This window comes from Ischnura elegans, chromosome 4, assembly GCF_921293095.1.
Source record: "Ischnura elegans chromosome 4, ioIscEleg1.1, whole genome shotgun sequence".
NCBI classification, from domain to species: Eukaryota; Metazoa; Arthropoda; class Insecta; order Odonata; family Coenagrionidae; genus Ischnura; species Ischnura elegans.
In genome coordinates, this window is record NC_060249.1 from 50,736,395 (window position 1) to 50,752,218 (window position 15,824).

The window sequence follows — 15,824 nt, forward strand, 5'->3', positions numbered from 1 at the left end:
AGAATGGAGAAAAGGAGAATTACACGGTCCTTGTGATATTTTTATTGGAGCCTCTAACATCAGAATCAACAGCTAATCAGTTTTGGTAGAATTGAAATGGAAATGTCAGGGATGACACTGCATAAGTGTGCATCATATCTGGCAGCCTAACTGGTGAGCTAAGGTCGACGAAAATCAAAAATTTTTCTTGCAAAACTGGTCAGACCAATGAGTCTTATTTTGCCTTGTGTGCATCGGTGTATGTAATGCTCAAACTGGTCATATGCAACAGTTGGTTGGTTGTGGCCTCGTTTGTATTTGTGCGTGTTTGCCCTCACGCAAAAGTGCAGCCCAGTGAGAAATGGGTGGTGGAATCCACGTGGAACCCATGTGGAGATGTAACGTGGATACCACGTGTTTTTGGTCGTGGAATCAACGTGGAACCCACGTGGAAATTTGGTGGAAAAATTAAAACAGCAGTAGGTGCTGTCCTAAAACCATTAAAACCTCAACCACTCTATATCTAAACCTTCTATATATGTGTCTACGATTTTTCATGTGCTCTCATGGCTGCCTTTACACGAATTATATAAAAATAGAATGTGCGATACATTTTCACAAATCTAGCGTGGTTTCAGGATGATACATGACGCAATGTCACCAGAGGGTTAAGTTCCACAAATTAGAAATTCTGTTTAACATTTTATGCTAATCACCACAAATCCACTTGAAATCAACGTGGATTCCACGTGGGTCCAACCACTCAATATCCACCACCACCATATATCCACGAGCCATCGTGGATTCCACCACCCATTTCTCACTGGGAGTATTCATGTATAGTACTCTAATTAAAGTTTTATTATCGTCTCTCTATGTTAGGCAATGGATGATTCTAGCAAAAGGAATGTCCACGAAGCTAAGTTCCTGGTGGCTCTCTGCAAGCACATCATTTTACAAGGCTATGATGCTAGTCAGATAACAATCCTTGCCGGTTATCTTGGACAAATGTTTCTTCTAATTGAGGTAATATTTAGTTTTCCATTACAGGTATGTACTGCAGAGCTATGCTTTGGCATTCTTGCTGAGAAAATAACTATGTAAAATATTTTTTAAGCTCTGATAACTTCTTTGCGGAAAGAAAAATTATTTCCCTGCTCTGAGCATTATGCATGAGCTCATATTCAGTCTATTTATTATTGTTCTGGTATTCTCAATAGACATCCATCAATGTGATTGATGGATGTAAAAGTATTTATGTAATATCTATTTTTATTCTATCGAGTATGTTGAATTTATTGATGTCACTTTTTGCAGGAGAGGGATAAACATGTTGCCATTCAGGATGTCAGAATAACAGTGGTTGATAACTTCCAAGGGGAAGAAAATGATATCATACTATTATCCTTAGTCAGAAATAATGAAGAAGGGAAAATAGGATTTTTAGCAAGTGAAAACAGAACATGTGTTGCTCTATCCAGGGCGAAGAAAGGTTTGTACATGGTTGGAAACTTGGATATGCTGGCAGACAAAAGCAGCCTGTGGTCAAAGATCAGGAAAGTACTGTTAGAGAAAGAGGCTGTTGGGACCCATTTGACATTACAGTGTCTCAAGCATCCAGATCAATTGACTGAGGTCAGCAAAGCTGAAGATTTTAATGATATTCCTGGGGGTGGCTGCAGATTGAAATGTAATGAAAAAATGAATTGCGGTCATAATTGTGAAAAGGTTTGCCACCTACAAGACCATGACCAATACAAGTGCAATGAAATCTGCAACCGAGTCATGTGCTTTCGTGATCACCGATGTGAGAAGCAGTGCTGGCAAAAGTGTGGAGATTGTATGGTCCCGGTTGAAAACACACTTCCTTGCGGTCATGTGTCAAAACTGCCCTGTCATGTGGATTCCAGGGAGTATAAATGCCTTGTGAGAGTTTCTGTCAAACTACCTGACTGTGAGCACACTAATGAGAAGTTATGCTCAACGGACATTAATAACGCACGGTGCTCATTTCCTTGCGATACTAGACTACCATGTGGACACGCGTGTGCATTTACATGCCATCTGAAGCGTGATCCTCAACACTTGGAGTACAAATGCCTGAGGCCGTGTACTCGGAAGAATGTCAACTGCCAGGGGGAGCACATGTGTGAGAAGAAGTGCTTTGAGAAGTGTGACTCATGCAAAGTGAAGGTCAAGAAGAAACTTCCTAACTGTGAGCATCGCTTTGACATGGATTGCTCGACTGATCCATCGACTGTGGAATGTCTCAAACCATGCAAGAAGCTACTGGATTGTGGGCATGCATGCCAAAGAAAGTGTATGGAACCTTGTGGTGGCTGTCTTGTGAAGGTGGAGAAAGAAATACCTGACTGTCAGCACAAAATCAGGGTTAACTGCTGTGATGTTCCTGTGAGCAGTCTCTGCAGAGAGAAATGCATGAAAGTTCTGAGCTGTGGCCATACCTGTTCTAGTACTTGCGGGGTCCCATGTGATGTAAAGAGCTGTGTATACTTGTCCACGAGAAAAGCCCAAGCACGCTGTGGACATGAAGTACAGCTTTACTGCCAAGAAATCGATGAAGGTAAGGAAAAATGAATACCAAAGGCATATTATAGATCTCATATGTTATTCATAAGGATGATTTTCGGCTCTCTTGGAAGGCAGCACACAATTGTATATATTCTAATCTGTTCCACCATATTCTCTTAGCATGAAGTAACAAGTTGTCCACTTCTCAAAAAAAAGAACATAAATGGCTCAGGGCTTAAGACCCAAGGTGATTGCCCTGTTAAACAATTTTTCTATTTGGAGTGATGAGTACGATACTATTGATGTGAAACCTTCACTAATACATAACAGTCACTGCATCTTTTCTGTCTAGGTATCTAAATTGACATAAGTTGGAAATTGTAAGTTTTACATGTTGTAATTAATTGAATAAATTATTTTTGGCAAAAAATAGTCACAACAAAAGAATTATAGATAAGTTAATAGTCCATTGCGACTTTTAAAACCAAGAAATATGCATGTGTAAAGTAATAAATCAAATAATAATGACAAAAACACTAACCGTCAGAGAGCATTGCCAGCAGCGAGTTGAGGGAACTAGAACGACTCATCCGCTCAGCAAGAGGAAGGGGGGGCCTGCGAAAGCAAAAGTAGGGGCCGTGGTGGGGATGGAGAGTGTTCTCTTGGTCCGAGACAACACAGCATTTGTATTACATCTGTATTACTTGAATAATACACAAAAATACATATGTATAAGATGGAACACGATCGTTTACGTCTGTATATTTCACGTAAAAGTGCTTCAAAAGTCCCCCAGGATGTATGTATATGTGGGTATTCATTGGCATAGCTAGGAATATGCTTTAAAGGGGGATAAGAGGGGATGGGGAAGGGCAACCTCCCAACCCCACCCTCCCTGTTTGGGAAAATTTTGGAAAAATGACATGCCTGCAAATTCATTTTACTTAATTTTGGCACTTAAAATTTGGGTTTCATTGAAATGTTATGTTAAAATTTAATAGGTACATGTCAAAACTATGCAATATATTTAAATATTATTTTTATTTCTCTGAAGCTTTGGGGGGGAAGCTTAAGATGAAATGTGACCGTATTAAGTCCACCGCAATCACAGGAGCGTCGTGTTCCCATTTTCCAAGCTTTGTAGTGGGTGACCGTGCTCTGTGATCATGGATACATGCCCCTGAGCAGTTGCAACCCGAGCAGCTTGTGCGAGATGCGATTACATGGAGTGGTGCTGGGCAGTGTAGTTTCCAATGTCGAGCAGTGGTTTTGAAGCATTCGTGCAAACTGCTCTTCTGTATCCATGATCACACATGATGATGCACACACGGGATGGTGCAATATTATAACAGGCAATGATGAAATATAACGCATTGAATCTTTCCTAATCAAAAGCCAATTAATGTTATTACATTATTTTTGCGTAGTTCTCATGAATCTCACGTGACAGAACAGCAATCTGATGCGAAGCAGCACCTGCCTAATGGTCATTACGGTGTAAGGATAGGTATATCTTCAAAAATGCGGACATTCGTCTCCCATTTATATGCAAATACCTACCTGGATTTTACCTACTTAATCTGTGCCCAGATAGGTTTCGTCAGGGCATGTATGTATACTATCCTTGTATTTAGGGATAAGGCTAAATCCGTGCTAGCTGGGTTAATGCTTGGGTAACACTGAATAGCTTCAAGAAACAGTATGGTGATATCAACTACAACACAACCAAAAACAATAATTTTAAAATGCTCAATTTGTTATGCTTTCATTATACAAAATGAATAACATTTCTCTTAAAATGAGGAAAGATCATTAACTACTTTAAAATATATATTGTCAAGGAAAAAGTGTATCCATTGGTATGCTTATTTTGTAGCAGGTGATTCCCACAAAAATGATAAACTTGTGATATCGCATTTTCAAACAATAAATTTCATTCAGGTAGAGATCAAACATTCAAATAGAGATCAATATAGATTTCAAAGAAGTTTTGTGTCTGTCATTTGTCCCTGAGAAAGTATTGTAAGGGCATTGAAATTCATTTTATATTGTTTGCTGAAAGTCCAAGATGGCTTGAAACAAAATTAATACTTCATCCTAAGAGGTAAATAATTTCTTGACATGAGTAAAATTTGTCCTCATGGAACTAAACAATGGGCATTTCAAAGCCTATTCCCAGTGTTGAATAACTCTGTATAATTCATACCGAAATGTATTTCTCTTGACAGGTTCCAATCCAGATACTCTTATGCTAAGGTGCCAAGAGCCTTGTGCAAAAATCTTAATGTGTGGGCATAAATGCAAGGGTACCTGTGCAAGGTGCATGCAAGGAAGAATCCACATCACCTGCCAAGAGAAATGTGAAAGAACGCTTATTTGTGGGCACAAGTGAGTTACTGCCATATGGTTGTGCTGACTAAAGAATTCCTATTCTCCGTCCGAGGTAGCACATTGTGATGCATACCCAATTATTTTCTGTAAAATATACAGATAGTAGAAAGAAGTTCCTTCCATATTTATTACAGAAAGAGCAGGGCTGTAGAAGAGAAATATGTATTAGTTTCACCTGTCCAGAGGATAACCATTCTTTCTGCCTACTCATATCTGTGAGGAATATTTGCTTAGCTACCAGTAGCTTTTGCTGTATTTTTTCATTATTTCTAATACCAAGGAAGTAGTTAAAGAACTTAAGATAGTGAATCGATGATTGCAGTCATCATCCCATAATTTCTTAAGAAATGGCATTTAAGGCGATTTTAGTCTTTCTTGTTAAGGTTTTCATGAGGCTTCTCCTCTCTTCTACTCTTTATTATTATTTTTTTTTTCCACACCATTTTTGCTGGTTTTAGGCGTTGTACAGGTTACACAAAGCACTATCATCTTTTTATTCTGAATTTAAAAATTTTCTGACTATTTGACAGTATTTAAAATTGCTGCTTTTTGTATAATAAGGGACAAGTTTTTCGGTGTTACTATATTATTGTATTCAAATGCATTTTTTGTCTGCAATGCTATATTCAATGCAAATTTTTTTCCCAAAACTGAAGCCTCAAAACTAGGGGGGGGAGAAGACTATTCAGAGGGGGACTATATTCGGAGAAATACGGTATAGCGATGGATGCAATTCCAGAGAAGCTCCACAGGTGTTCTATGTGCCTGTGTGGTGCACACTTTTTCCACGGTTGCCTAACTGTGACAGACAAAGAGCTTTTCTAGGAAAGAAATTTTTACCTCTGCCAATCAATTTTGAAGAAATAGTGAGAGGTTTGTCGTAAGGTTTGGAATCAATGAGAAAAATTTTTTAGGACCACATCATTGGAATGGAAATGATTGATGCATTAAATCCATTAATATTGACGGTAGAGATTCGTTCAAAATTTGACAATGCTCAGAGAAAAACAGGAAATCGATATACAGTGGAACCTCGTTAAAGCGAGTATGGGCTATAGCGAGACCCCCGCTATTACGTGAGATAGCCGATGCACAGTCAATGGACCCTATATTAAGCATGTTAAAATATTCATCTTAACGAGGACCTTTTGGTGTTAGCTCTCGCCGTAACGAGGGTTTCCATGGCCGGAATACCTTCACCAAGAGTCCCTAATCTCTGTAATTTCTGGTGATCTGTTAGAAATGAAGTTAACATGGAGTGCTCAGTCTCAAATTCATGTAGTAAACTGTCGTTCGATAAATGAGTAGTTAATTTTGTTGAAAATATTGTGGCATTAGCATTCGCGAATGCTTGATCTTCTTTTGTTCCTCGGGCGGCAGAAATCAGTCTGCAGCATACCCGCACGTCTGTGAGTTGCGTGAATAGAAAGCATTTGATGGCAGACAACATGGCCAAAAAAAACACCAAACACGTCTAAGCGAGAAAATAAAAGTAAAGGAGTAATATGAGAGTGTCGAAATTAATTTCGAATGTCGAAAATAATCTTCCTAGTCGCTCTGCAAAATTTAAAAAAGAACAAAAGCACCCAAGGAATGCAGACGATAAAGAGTCATAAGGAGCTTTGTTCGGGTGGTTTTGCCCATTCAAATCTGCGGGAACTTCTGAGAAAGGGGCTATGCCTAAGCCTAAAGTGGAGTATTTCAGGGATAGATTGCGAATCGAGAATTTCAAGAGTGCGGAACGTTGATTATAGTAATGCAAAGCACCAAAGTGTTATCTCCCCTCACAATTGCTGGTGATTCCTGCGGTGTAAACCCGAAGTCGTGGAAGAAAGGACTTGGATCATAAATATCTTAAGAAGTTAAATACACCAAAGGATGAAGTTCGCCATGAAAAAATATTTGACTTAGCCGGGATTCGAACCCGGATCTCCCGATTGCCGGTCAGGCGTGCTACCAGTTACACCACCAAGCCATCTTCTCAGAGCGAACTTCGGGATGGGTTTTACCGAACAAGATGTTGAGAAGTATTCCCCGCGTGATATAACATAGACGAAATGGAACTTTTTTACATCCTACTCCCCGACAAACCCTTGCAGTACGAGGTATTTATTGCAATGATGCCTCTAAAGGTATGTAGTGCGCCTTAGCGATGATGTAGGATTTAAGATGCAATGACACTCAGCGTGAATTGTCCGGATGTACGTATTTATTCTCCGTTGCGGATTCACAAGGGTGAACTATTCGCGTCAGTGATCGGAGTCGTACTGGCGCTCTCTTCCATCACGTGGGTAGCCGAGCATCCCCTGGTAGCTGCTGTAAGAACTCGCAGAACAACTGACTCTAGTTTGCAGTGCCGTGGTAATATTCGTGGCCGTGGTAAACTCGGTGTATTATTTCAAATACGTCGCGAGCGTAACACTCAAAAAGGAACTTTTTTTTAACAACGGCAATTTTAATCACATCATTTTTCAAGCTTAGCAAAATTTTTACCGTAGATAATGAAAATATTACTTTATCTGATAGAAAGTCTTCCAAGGCAGGAAAGTTGTACAACCTTCCACCACTTTCGACTGCAGAAACAAATGCAATACGTTATTTCACTTCACTGCCGCTTAACATACAGGAACAATAAACATACACCAATAGAAACATCAGAGGCATTAAATAACCGCGATACAGTTTTATCAGTTAATTTATGAATTTTCAGTGGAAAATACCAAAATAATAGAATGATTACATAAATGCACTAATTAAGTGCATAGAAAAATGGCTTCGTCGGTCGTGCATTGGTATAATGATTTACAAAACAATGCTTTGCATGATTTTTATTCAGTGCGGCGCTTATTAATTGTTTGAATAGTCAGTTGTTGTTTGAGTAAGGAAATTTAGTGATGGATAAAACCATCGCCTTTCGTCTGGATTTATGCTTACGTTTACCGGATATAAATTTACCTGTCGCCGCACCACTCCTGTTCCTGTAAAACTGTTCGCAACAGGTAATTTGGCTATTATTTGCTCCAACTCTGGTAAAGCGACAATTTGCCATAGCGAGTGTTTATTGGTGCACCGTGGGGTGTCGTTTTATCGAGGTTGCACTGTATATAAAAGAAAGTCGAAAATCGTGTTAGTTAGAACACTTATAACTCGAGAACGGCTGCACCGATTTTAATAACATTAGGTTCTTTGGATTCGTCTCAGCCCCGGATAACATATAGGCCATTAAAAAAAGGATAATTTCACAAAAAAATTCATCTCTTTCTTAGTGATATGTTTTTAGGAGTTAGTAAGGCAACAACAATTGATAAGTCAGTCAAAACAACAAATTAAATTATTTGTTTTGTTTTTACCACTTAAATAACTGAATTTCGTAGCAATATAACATTTTAATTACTAAATGTATTCAAAGTATTGTAATTGCATTTAAAAAATTTAATTCGAGCTAATTGAAAGACCAGCTCGAATTGATTCTTCACTACCGTGTTTGTAAACAAATCTCCAAGCAATTGTTGACAAATGGTCCTGTCGAGGAATCGAGCCGTTTGATTGACGAAGACGAAGTCACCAACTATCTATCTGAATATTTAAAGTCCTTGGATGTACCTGGCTTACCACGAATTACAGCTAAATGTAGGCTCTGTGTTCATGATCTTTCGAAACCTAAACCAACCATAACTATCCAACGGAGCGCGTTTGGTTATTTAAAAAAAATTGGCAATGAATGTGATTCACGCGACTTTTCTCAAAGGAAAACTCAAAGATTAGGAAGTTCTCATTCCAAAGATTCCATGATCCCAACTTATATGTCTGTTTGAGCTTAAACGTATTCAATTTCTAATTTGTGTTGCATTCGTGATAACGATTAACCCATTTATGCCGAAGGTTTGAAAAATGCGAATTTTACCCTGATTTTTACATATTGTCGATAAAAATACGTATAAAAACAATATCCGAAAGAAAAAACAATGTATCTCTTACCAGTTATTAATTACGAGGTGTTCCAAAAATGGAACACTAGGCAAATCCACTACTATGACGTACTCATATATAGCATGCAAAAAATTTGATTCAGACTATTATTAACTCACTATTACGAATGATATCCAGGTCAACACTTAACATGCAAGGATACATTGTAGTTTTTACATTGAAAAGTGGTATTTTTATGGTATTTGACACAGCAAATTCGCTTTCCTTGCTTCACTTTCTACTGATTCATGCCGTCATGACGTGAGTCAAGTTTACGTTTCATAGATTTCATGGTCTCCCTTTCCCACCAGGCTCAGCAGAATTACCGTATGTCTCTATATAGTGACAGGTCACACGGCGACGAAATTGAAGAAGATCCATTGGCTGCACATCGTTTATTTTATGCAATTTCCAAGAATTTTGTAAAGCCAGCTCGAAGCAGAATAACCGGAGGGCTCGGGTACCATTTCTTTCCACGGATTGATGCTTGGTACTAGTTAATATTTTCATCAGCTCGGTCCACTCCTCCCATATACTGATTATAGACCTTGATTGAATTTGGCAGAGTAACTTGTTTTTTTTCCTACTTTTGAGAATAACGACTGACTGTTCCAAAGGATTGACACCGGCACCAGAAGATGCAACAGTTATAGCACTTTTATCATTTCATCTACAAACAATATCGCCTTTTCCATCAATTTGGTAATCGAATGCACCCCAAACTTTTTTATTTAGTCTAGCATCAGATAGTAAAGGAGGTTTGTCCACGCGATCTTTTCTCGCTATGCCAGTTGCTTGGTGGTCCATAGAATGAACTCTATCAAGAAGTGCAATGTTTGTAAATAAGTTGTCGAACACAAAATGGTAATTCACGGGATGCTGCGTTGTGAGTGCCTCAGTGAATTGCAAAACAATTGAAGCACCTACAATGTATTATTGGTTTAGAGTGTTCGGGTTTTTTTTTCCTTGATAAGGCTGAAACCAGAAAATGTAGCCTAGACGCACCAGAATTTATACCCAAACCGAATAGGCTTACCCAGAATGACTGTTTGCACCCGTCACGACCGAAATAGTGAATCATGGCCTCATCAAAGCTGAAGTATATTTCATTTGGCACAAGTTTCATACATCTGTCATTCAGGCGCTCAGTTAGAAGTCGAAGTTGGAAAACTTGTCCGTGTGGTTCAAGTTAGACTTGTCAGCAAAATGCAAATTTGAAAATATTGTTTCAAATCGGTCACGTCTCATTGCACCACTAACTAGAGAATTAGGCGAATCTGGTCTTTGCTCACAAAGCATAAGTCGTCTCGGAACAGAGACGTAACCACTCAGGAAAATTATTCCTAAAAAACATCGACAGTCAGTTCAAGGTTCACTTCAATATCCAGAAAGAGTTCTAAATATTCTGTAGGGGTTTTCATTTTCGTGATTTGTTCTTCTGATACTCTAACTCCTACTGTCTGCGCAGTCAGATCGGCTTTCTTCCATTTGCGCACAACTTTGGTTACCTTTTTTCTTTGAGCAAGAAGAGGTTGAGGCGAAGCAGAAGCCGATGCACCGCCATTTTCAGTAGTATCACCATCCGGTATCAGAAAAAGGTAAACGTTTTCGTCAGAAGAACCAGGAATGAGATGAGCAGAAGCGCGAAGCAATTAACCGGGAAGATTATTAATTGTTCCACATCTAATTGCTGACTTTATTGAAAATTAAAGTGAATATTTCAGTGCGCCTGAATGCACGCATAATAGTAGTGGATTTGCCTAGTGTTCCAAAAATGGAACACTGTTAAATAAAAGCTTATAACTAAAACAAAATACGTTGTTTCAAACATTTCTTCATTCAACACTGTAGGTTAACTGTTACTAAACATGCAGGGAAAAATTCACAACATTTGGTCGTAATGGTAAATAGTTATTAGTATAACAATAGAGATGGTCACAGAAAAACTGCCTTGAAAAAAAAGACCGATATTTCTCAACACACTGGTTGCAATGGTTTGGTAATATTGACTAAATCTTTGCGCCTTATAATACAACATATCTTTATAAAGAGGTAGAGATAGAAAAACCGTGGCACATTTGTATATAATGAGTCGTAGTCATTAAATTAGAAAGTCACATAAGGTGTTCCAAAAATGGAACACTAGGCATAAATGGGTTCCCAGCAAGGAAAAACTGATTTCCATCAGATTTGACACTGATTTCCAACAGGTTTGACGCACTGATTTCCTTCTCCTTTGAATGTGTTTTGAAAATTGAAACAGCTGGAAATCAGTCGGAAGACAGTGGGAAATCAGTTGTGAGGGTCCAACATGGCGGCTGTTTTCCTACTCATTTCCATGAATGTGATTTGACTCTGGTTTCCACTGTTCAACAGATTTGAATCCGGTTTCCCCGTTTAAGCTTTTTCGACTCTGTTTTCCACCTTCATACCTATCTGAATCTTGTTTGCGACTCGATTCTCACCTCCTATGACCTGCTGATGCATAAGTTAACTTCGGATACATGAGGTAACTGCTGATACCCGAGGCGGAAATAATTATTTCCGCCAGTTCCAAGTTTCGCAGAGCTGCACTCAACCAACGTTTCTAACTTCACATACTACATCTCTATCATCAATCTGGATGTAGACTCAGCTGAAAAAAGTTTACAAAATACAGCCTAACAAAATGAACTTCATGTAAGTCTCCCACCACAACAAAATAACACAGGCTCTATTAACGTATTTATTAAGTACGCACAAATCCTATTGGAAGTACATATTCAATTGAAAATACATAGTCATCTAATTTGGTAAACTTCTGAGGCAGAATACACTTAAAATCTCAATTTCATGCGTTAGAAATAATTTAGGGAAACACAGAATTTACAGATGAAATCTCATTTGAAGGAGAGTTAGACAAACTTTTTGTACTTGTTTATCAGTTCTTGAAAAGTCATCGAAACAGTCACTGCACCAGAACAACAACAACTTACATCAGATTCCACAATCTTGAATTATCGAAGAGCACAAATTTTTCCGTGATTAACAGAAAAATCACAACACTAGAAAATATTTCAGATGCCTTTATGAAAGAAAGACTTCTTTACGTGACTTATGAAAATAATTTTGGTTCAGCATTAAGCCAACGATATCTGTATGTTACACTAAATAAACTTGCCATTAATGTTTAAATACACGAACACGGTCGTTTCACTTAGCACAAACAAACCAGCAAGATACACAATACTCTGAAAATCCTGGTAGGTTCTATTCGGCGACGTAACGCAAGTACATATTATACATATTGCATACAAAAATATTAGTAATCGCTCAAAATCTGTTGACACAAGATAAATTATTCAATGAAAACACAAAAGATCGAAATCACATCAGACTTCCACTGTCGCTTGAACACTAAAGGATGCACGAATGGCTTAATTCAACGCTGCGGGAATTTAGCACTGGTTAAATAATACTGATATGATTATTTTTTCTCCACGCGCTATTACTTTAGCACAAAACAGAACCACAAGCACGTAAACATTACAACGGAATCGGCGTATCGGTGTTGCTACTTTGGCTTGCTATCTTTTGTAGTTAGGTGGCAGCACTATGCCCGCTATATTTTTTTAAAAAGCGAAGTCGCAAAGTGAGGTTTAAACGTGCTTAAGCCGTATTAGCCACTTAAATTGCATGCCCGGTGACTTCCAGCAGGTGAAATGATGCACAATACAAAATGTGGATGATGTACAGTAAATTTTTTTCATCACCCGTGAATTTTTGCAAGACGGCAAAGTACATATTTCCTCTACGTCATTATTTCTGACCATGATTTTGAACCAAATATACTCATTGACACCTCAGAAGAAGTAATTTTCCAATCAACGCAGTCGTAAAGCCTGTGTGAGATAGGTTTTTATAAGACACTCATTTCAAGAGAATTTCAAATTCATTCTACTATTCAACTCTGTTGGAAAGCACTTGTGGAAAACACTTTCAAGCCAGTAAATAAGGAAAAGAGTTTCAAATGACATTCAATTCAGTGTCAATACAGTCCATGTGGAAGACGGCTGGAAACCAGTTACAATGGAAATGAGATTCAAATCACTTCCTTCCATTTCCTGTCCGCTGGAAACCAGTGGAAATGAGTGTCAAGACAGAGTCAAATCAGATTTTAAGGATTCAGATCAGATTCAAATGAGGTTCAAAACTGTTGGAAATCAGTTTTTCTTTCCTGGGTTAACAAATCCCATGGTCAGTCTTTCAGTTTTTGTGAAAGAAATGTTTGTACTCATGTGCTAATGAAAATCCATTATTTTCTTATGGTCAATTAAACGTGCTATGTTTACGAGTCGGTAAACCATCCGCTGTATTTCTTCTTTTGCCTCAAGGGCGCAGCTAGGAATTAAAGATTGGGGGTTTTAGGTGCGGGTAATACTACGGGTCTGTAGGGTATAGAAAACTCGCCAAGTCAAGCGAGAGGTGTGGGGGCCTTCGCCCAGACATTTTTTAAGATAAATGGTCCAAAATAGTGGGTTTTGTGGCTGTGTGAATAGTAAAATATGTTTTGTTTGTTACTCAACCGTCCCCCTAATATTAGTAACAAAAGTTTGTATAAAAAAGTTCTCTGAGCTCTTGGGGGGTTTAAACCCCAAAAACCCCCCTCTCTGCGTCACTACTTCGCTTCGCTATATTTATTTAGCTTCATCTGCTTTAACTTGCGCCTAATTACTAAACAAAAACTGCTGTTTATCAGAAGGTGCTTGATGCAAGACATTAAACCCGAATGTGTAGGGCACACCGTGGTGCGTTTACGCATGCAGCACGATTATGCAGTGCATTTTTTCCGAACAGAGATACTATAACTGCTGCACCTAAAGTCATTTGATGTGAATGCTGCTTCATAGGGGCTTTTCTTACACGATTTTGAGCATCAGTAAAGCGTCGGTCTGGCGTTGTGTTAACCTGCTGCGTGAACGGGCCAAGTTTACGCAACGGACTTGGACCTAAAAACATATTTTACGGTTGATAACACAAATAGCCTACAACTGAATCCGTATAATTTTTATTTCATTGACTGCTTTATAAAACCACAATGCCCAAAATTTCTTGAGCTAAAATATAAGAAAATTCATTGTAAACGTGTTCCGATCCACCCTATTCAATATATAAAATAAAGATTCAGTAAAGACAATGTCTTTCTGACAAGCATTTTTGATACTCATTTAGGTAGTTTTATCAGGGTTCCCACTCAACCGTGAAAACCTTAAAACCGTGAATAAGCCGTGAATTTCGTATACCGTGAAAAAACCTGGAAATAGTCGTAAATTTCGTCACAAAACCTTAGAAATCTCTCAAACTTGATTTTAGATTTACGATAGACAGATTTAAAGAAAAATCGATGTTTCGATTATGCTTCAAGGCCTAGTCACGTGCAGATACTGTCCACTCACACGTGTATTCGAAGCGCAATTATTAATTGGTCCATGAGCCATGACAGCACATTGACCTTAAGCCTGCGATCGGAAGACGTTAACCCTGGCAAAAAATCAGGCTCTTCTTCACTTCCCTGACACCCTGCTCTCTCCATTTTCCCACTCACACCCTTTTAGCCGGACATGAATTTTGCTAACGATAGGTGACGTCATAAGAGATAGCACTGTCATTGTTGCGTTTGCATTCAAGGCAACTGTTGCGTTTGATACATTTGTAGTTAACGTGTGGCCGATGATTGTTGCGTGATCAATATTTCTGCTTAAAGTACCTTGTCTACAAACCGTGAATTTGATGACTTTTATACCGTGAAAACCTGGAAAAAACTGTGAATTTTATAATGTAGTTAGAGTGGGAACCCTGTTTATTGAATTTGTATCCTTATTTTATTATAATAAATTAAACACGATTAAAAACGATACAGTCACTCTTGATTTTTAAATGGTGTACCTAACTAAACTGTAAGTTCAGTGATTGTAAGGCGGTACGAAGTTTGCCGGGTCAGCTAGTTAAATATAATGTCTGAAATTTATGTGCAAGCAACAATTATCCAAGTAGCTAATACTTCCAAACATATCATAAGTTGACCGCAAACCGATGCTGCTGTTAGGGTCTTAAACCCGGAAAAGAGGGAGCCCAACTACCCTCGGAGTCTGAGATTATGCGGGGTCTTCTTTAGAAAGGGTTGAAAAAGGTTGGCTCTGGGAGTGTGTAATTATCTGCAAGACCTTTCTTAACCAATGTCCTGCAAAAATGCTCCATACAGGGCGGACAGAAGAGTCTCTTGGGGCTCAGTCCAGCAGTAATGCTAAGGAGAGAACTCCACCGTCTTGAAAGGGTTTAGCCGAGGGCCCCCAATCATCTCAGACTGCCCCTGTCTGCAATCAACCAGAGAAGTGGACTTATGTTAACCGTGGCGATGCCAATTGATATGATGTCCTCTATTCTGGCTGTTATTTACGTTACAGTGATTGGTGTAACAAAATGCATTTACTCCCTTATACTAAAATGTACCTACTCAAACTTCGCATGCCTAATGCCATTCACACTTCACAAGTTGGCCGTGTATTGTTCTTTGTTAATAAATTGAAATGTATTTGCATCTTATTTTCCAGGTGCTCAGCTCCTTGCTCCAATCCTTGCCCTCCATGCAGAGAGAAATGCAAATTTCGCTGCGAACACTTTCAGTGTAAGGAGAAGTGTGGGTATTGCTTACCCTGTAAGGTAAGCTATGAATTAAGGGCTAGCGGTTTAAGGCAAAAGGATCCAATATCCAACGTATCCAATGTAGATTATCTTAATCTAACAATAAGTCGTAATTTCCGCGAACAAAAAGATTTACAACGACGAAAACAAACTGTGCCAATGAGTCTTGTTTTTACCCTTCTTTCATTGGTGGTGACTTGTTAGATCACTTCTAACTCTGGATTTTCCCTGTGTGGGAAGGAGGGAACTGTACCGACTGGGTTGAAACCGAT

The 15,824-nt window shown here is 38.7% G+C and overlaps 1 protein-coding gene across 1 annotated transcript in view; it reads left to right on the forward strand.

Moving 5' to 3' along the window:
- LOC124157426 (NFX1-type zinc finger-containing protein 1-like) overlaps positions 1-15,824 on the forward strand; it is a 77,246-nt gene that overhangs the window by 38,580 nt on the left and 22,842 nt on the right. The window contains exons 5-8 of the mRNA XM_046532124.1: positions 862-1,005; positions 1,297-2,563; positions 4,740-4,899; positions 15,462-15,570. Coding sequence (XP_046388080.1) covers positions 862-1,005; positions 1,297-2,563; positions 4,740-4,899; positions 15,462-15,570 — 1,680 coding nt within the window. The remainder of the gene's footprint in view (positions 1-861; positions 1,006-1,296; positions 2,564-4,739; positions 4,900-15,461; positions 15,571-15,824) is intronic.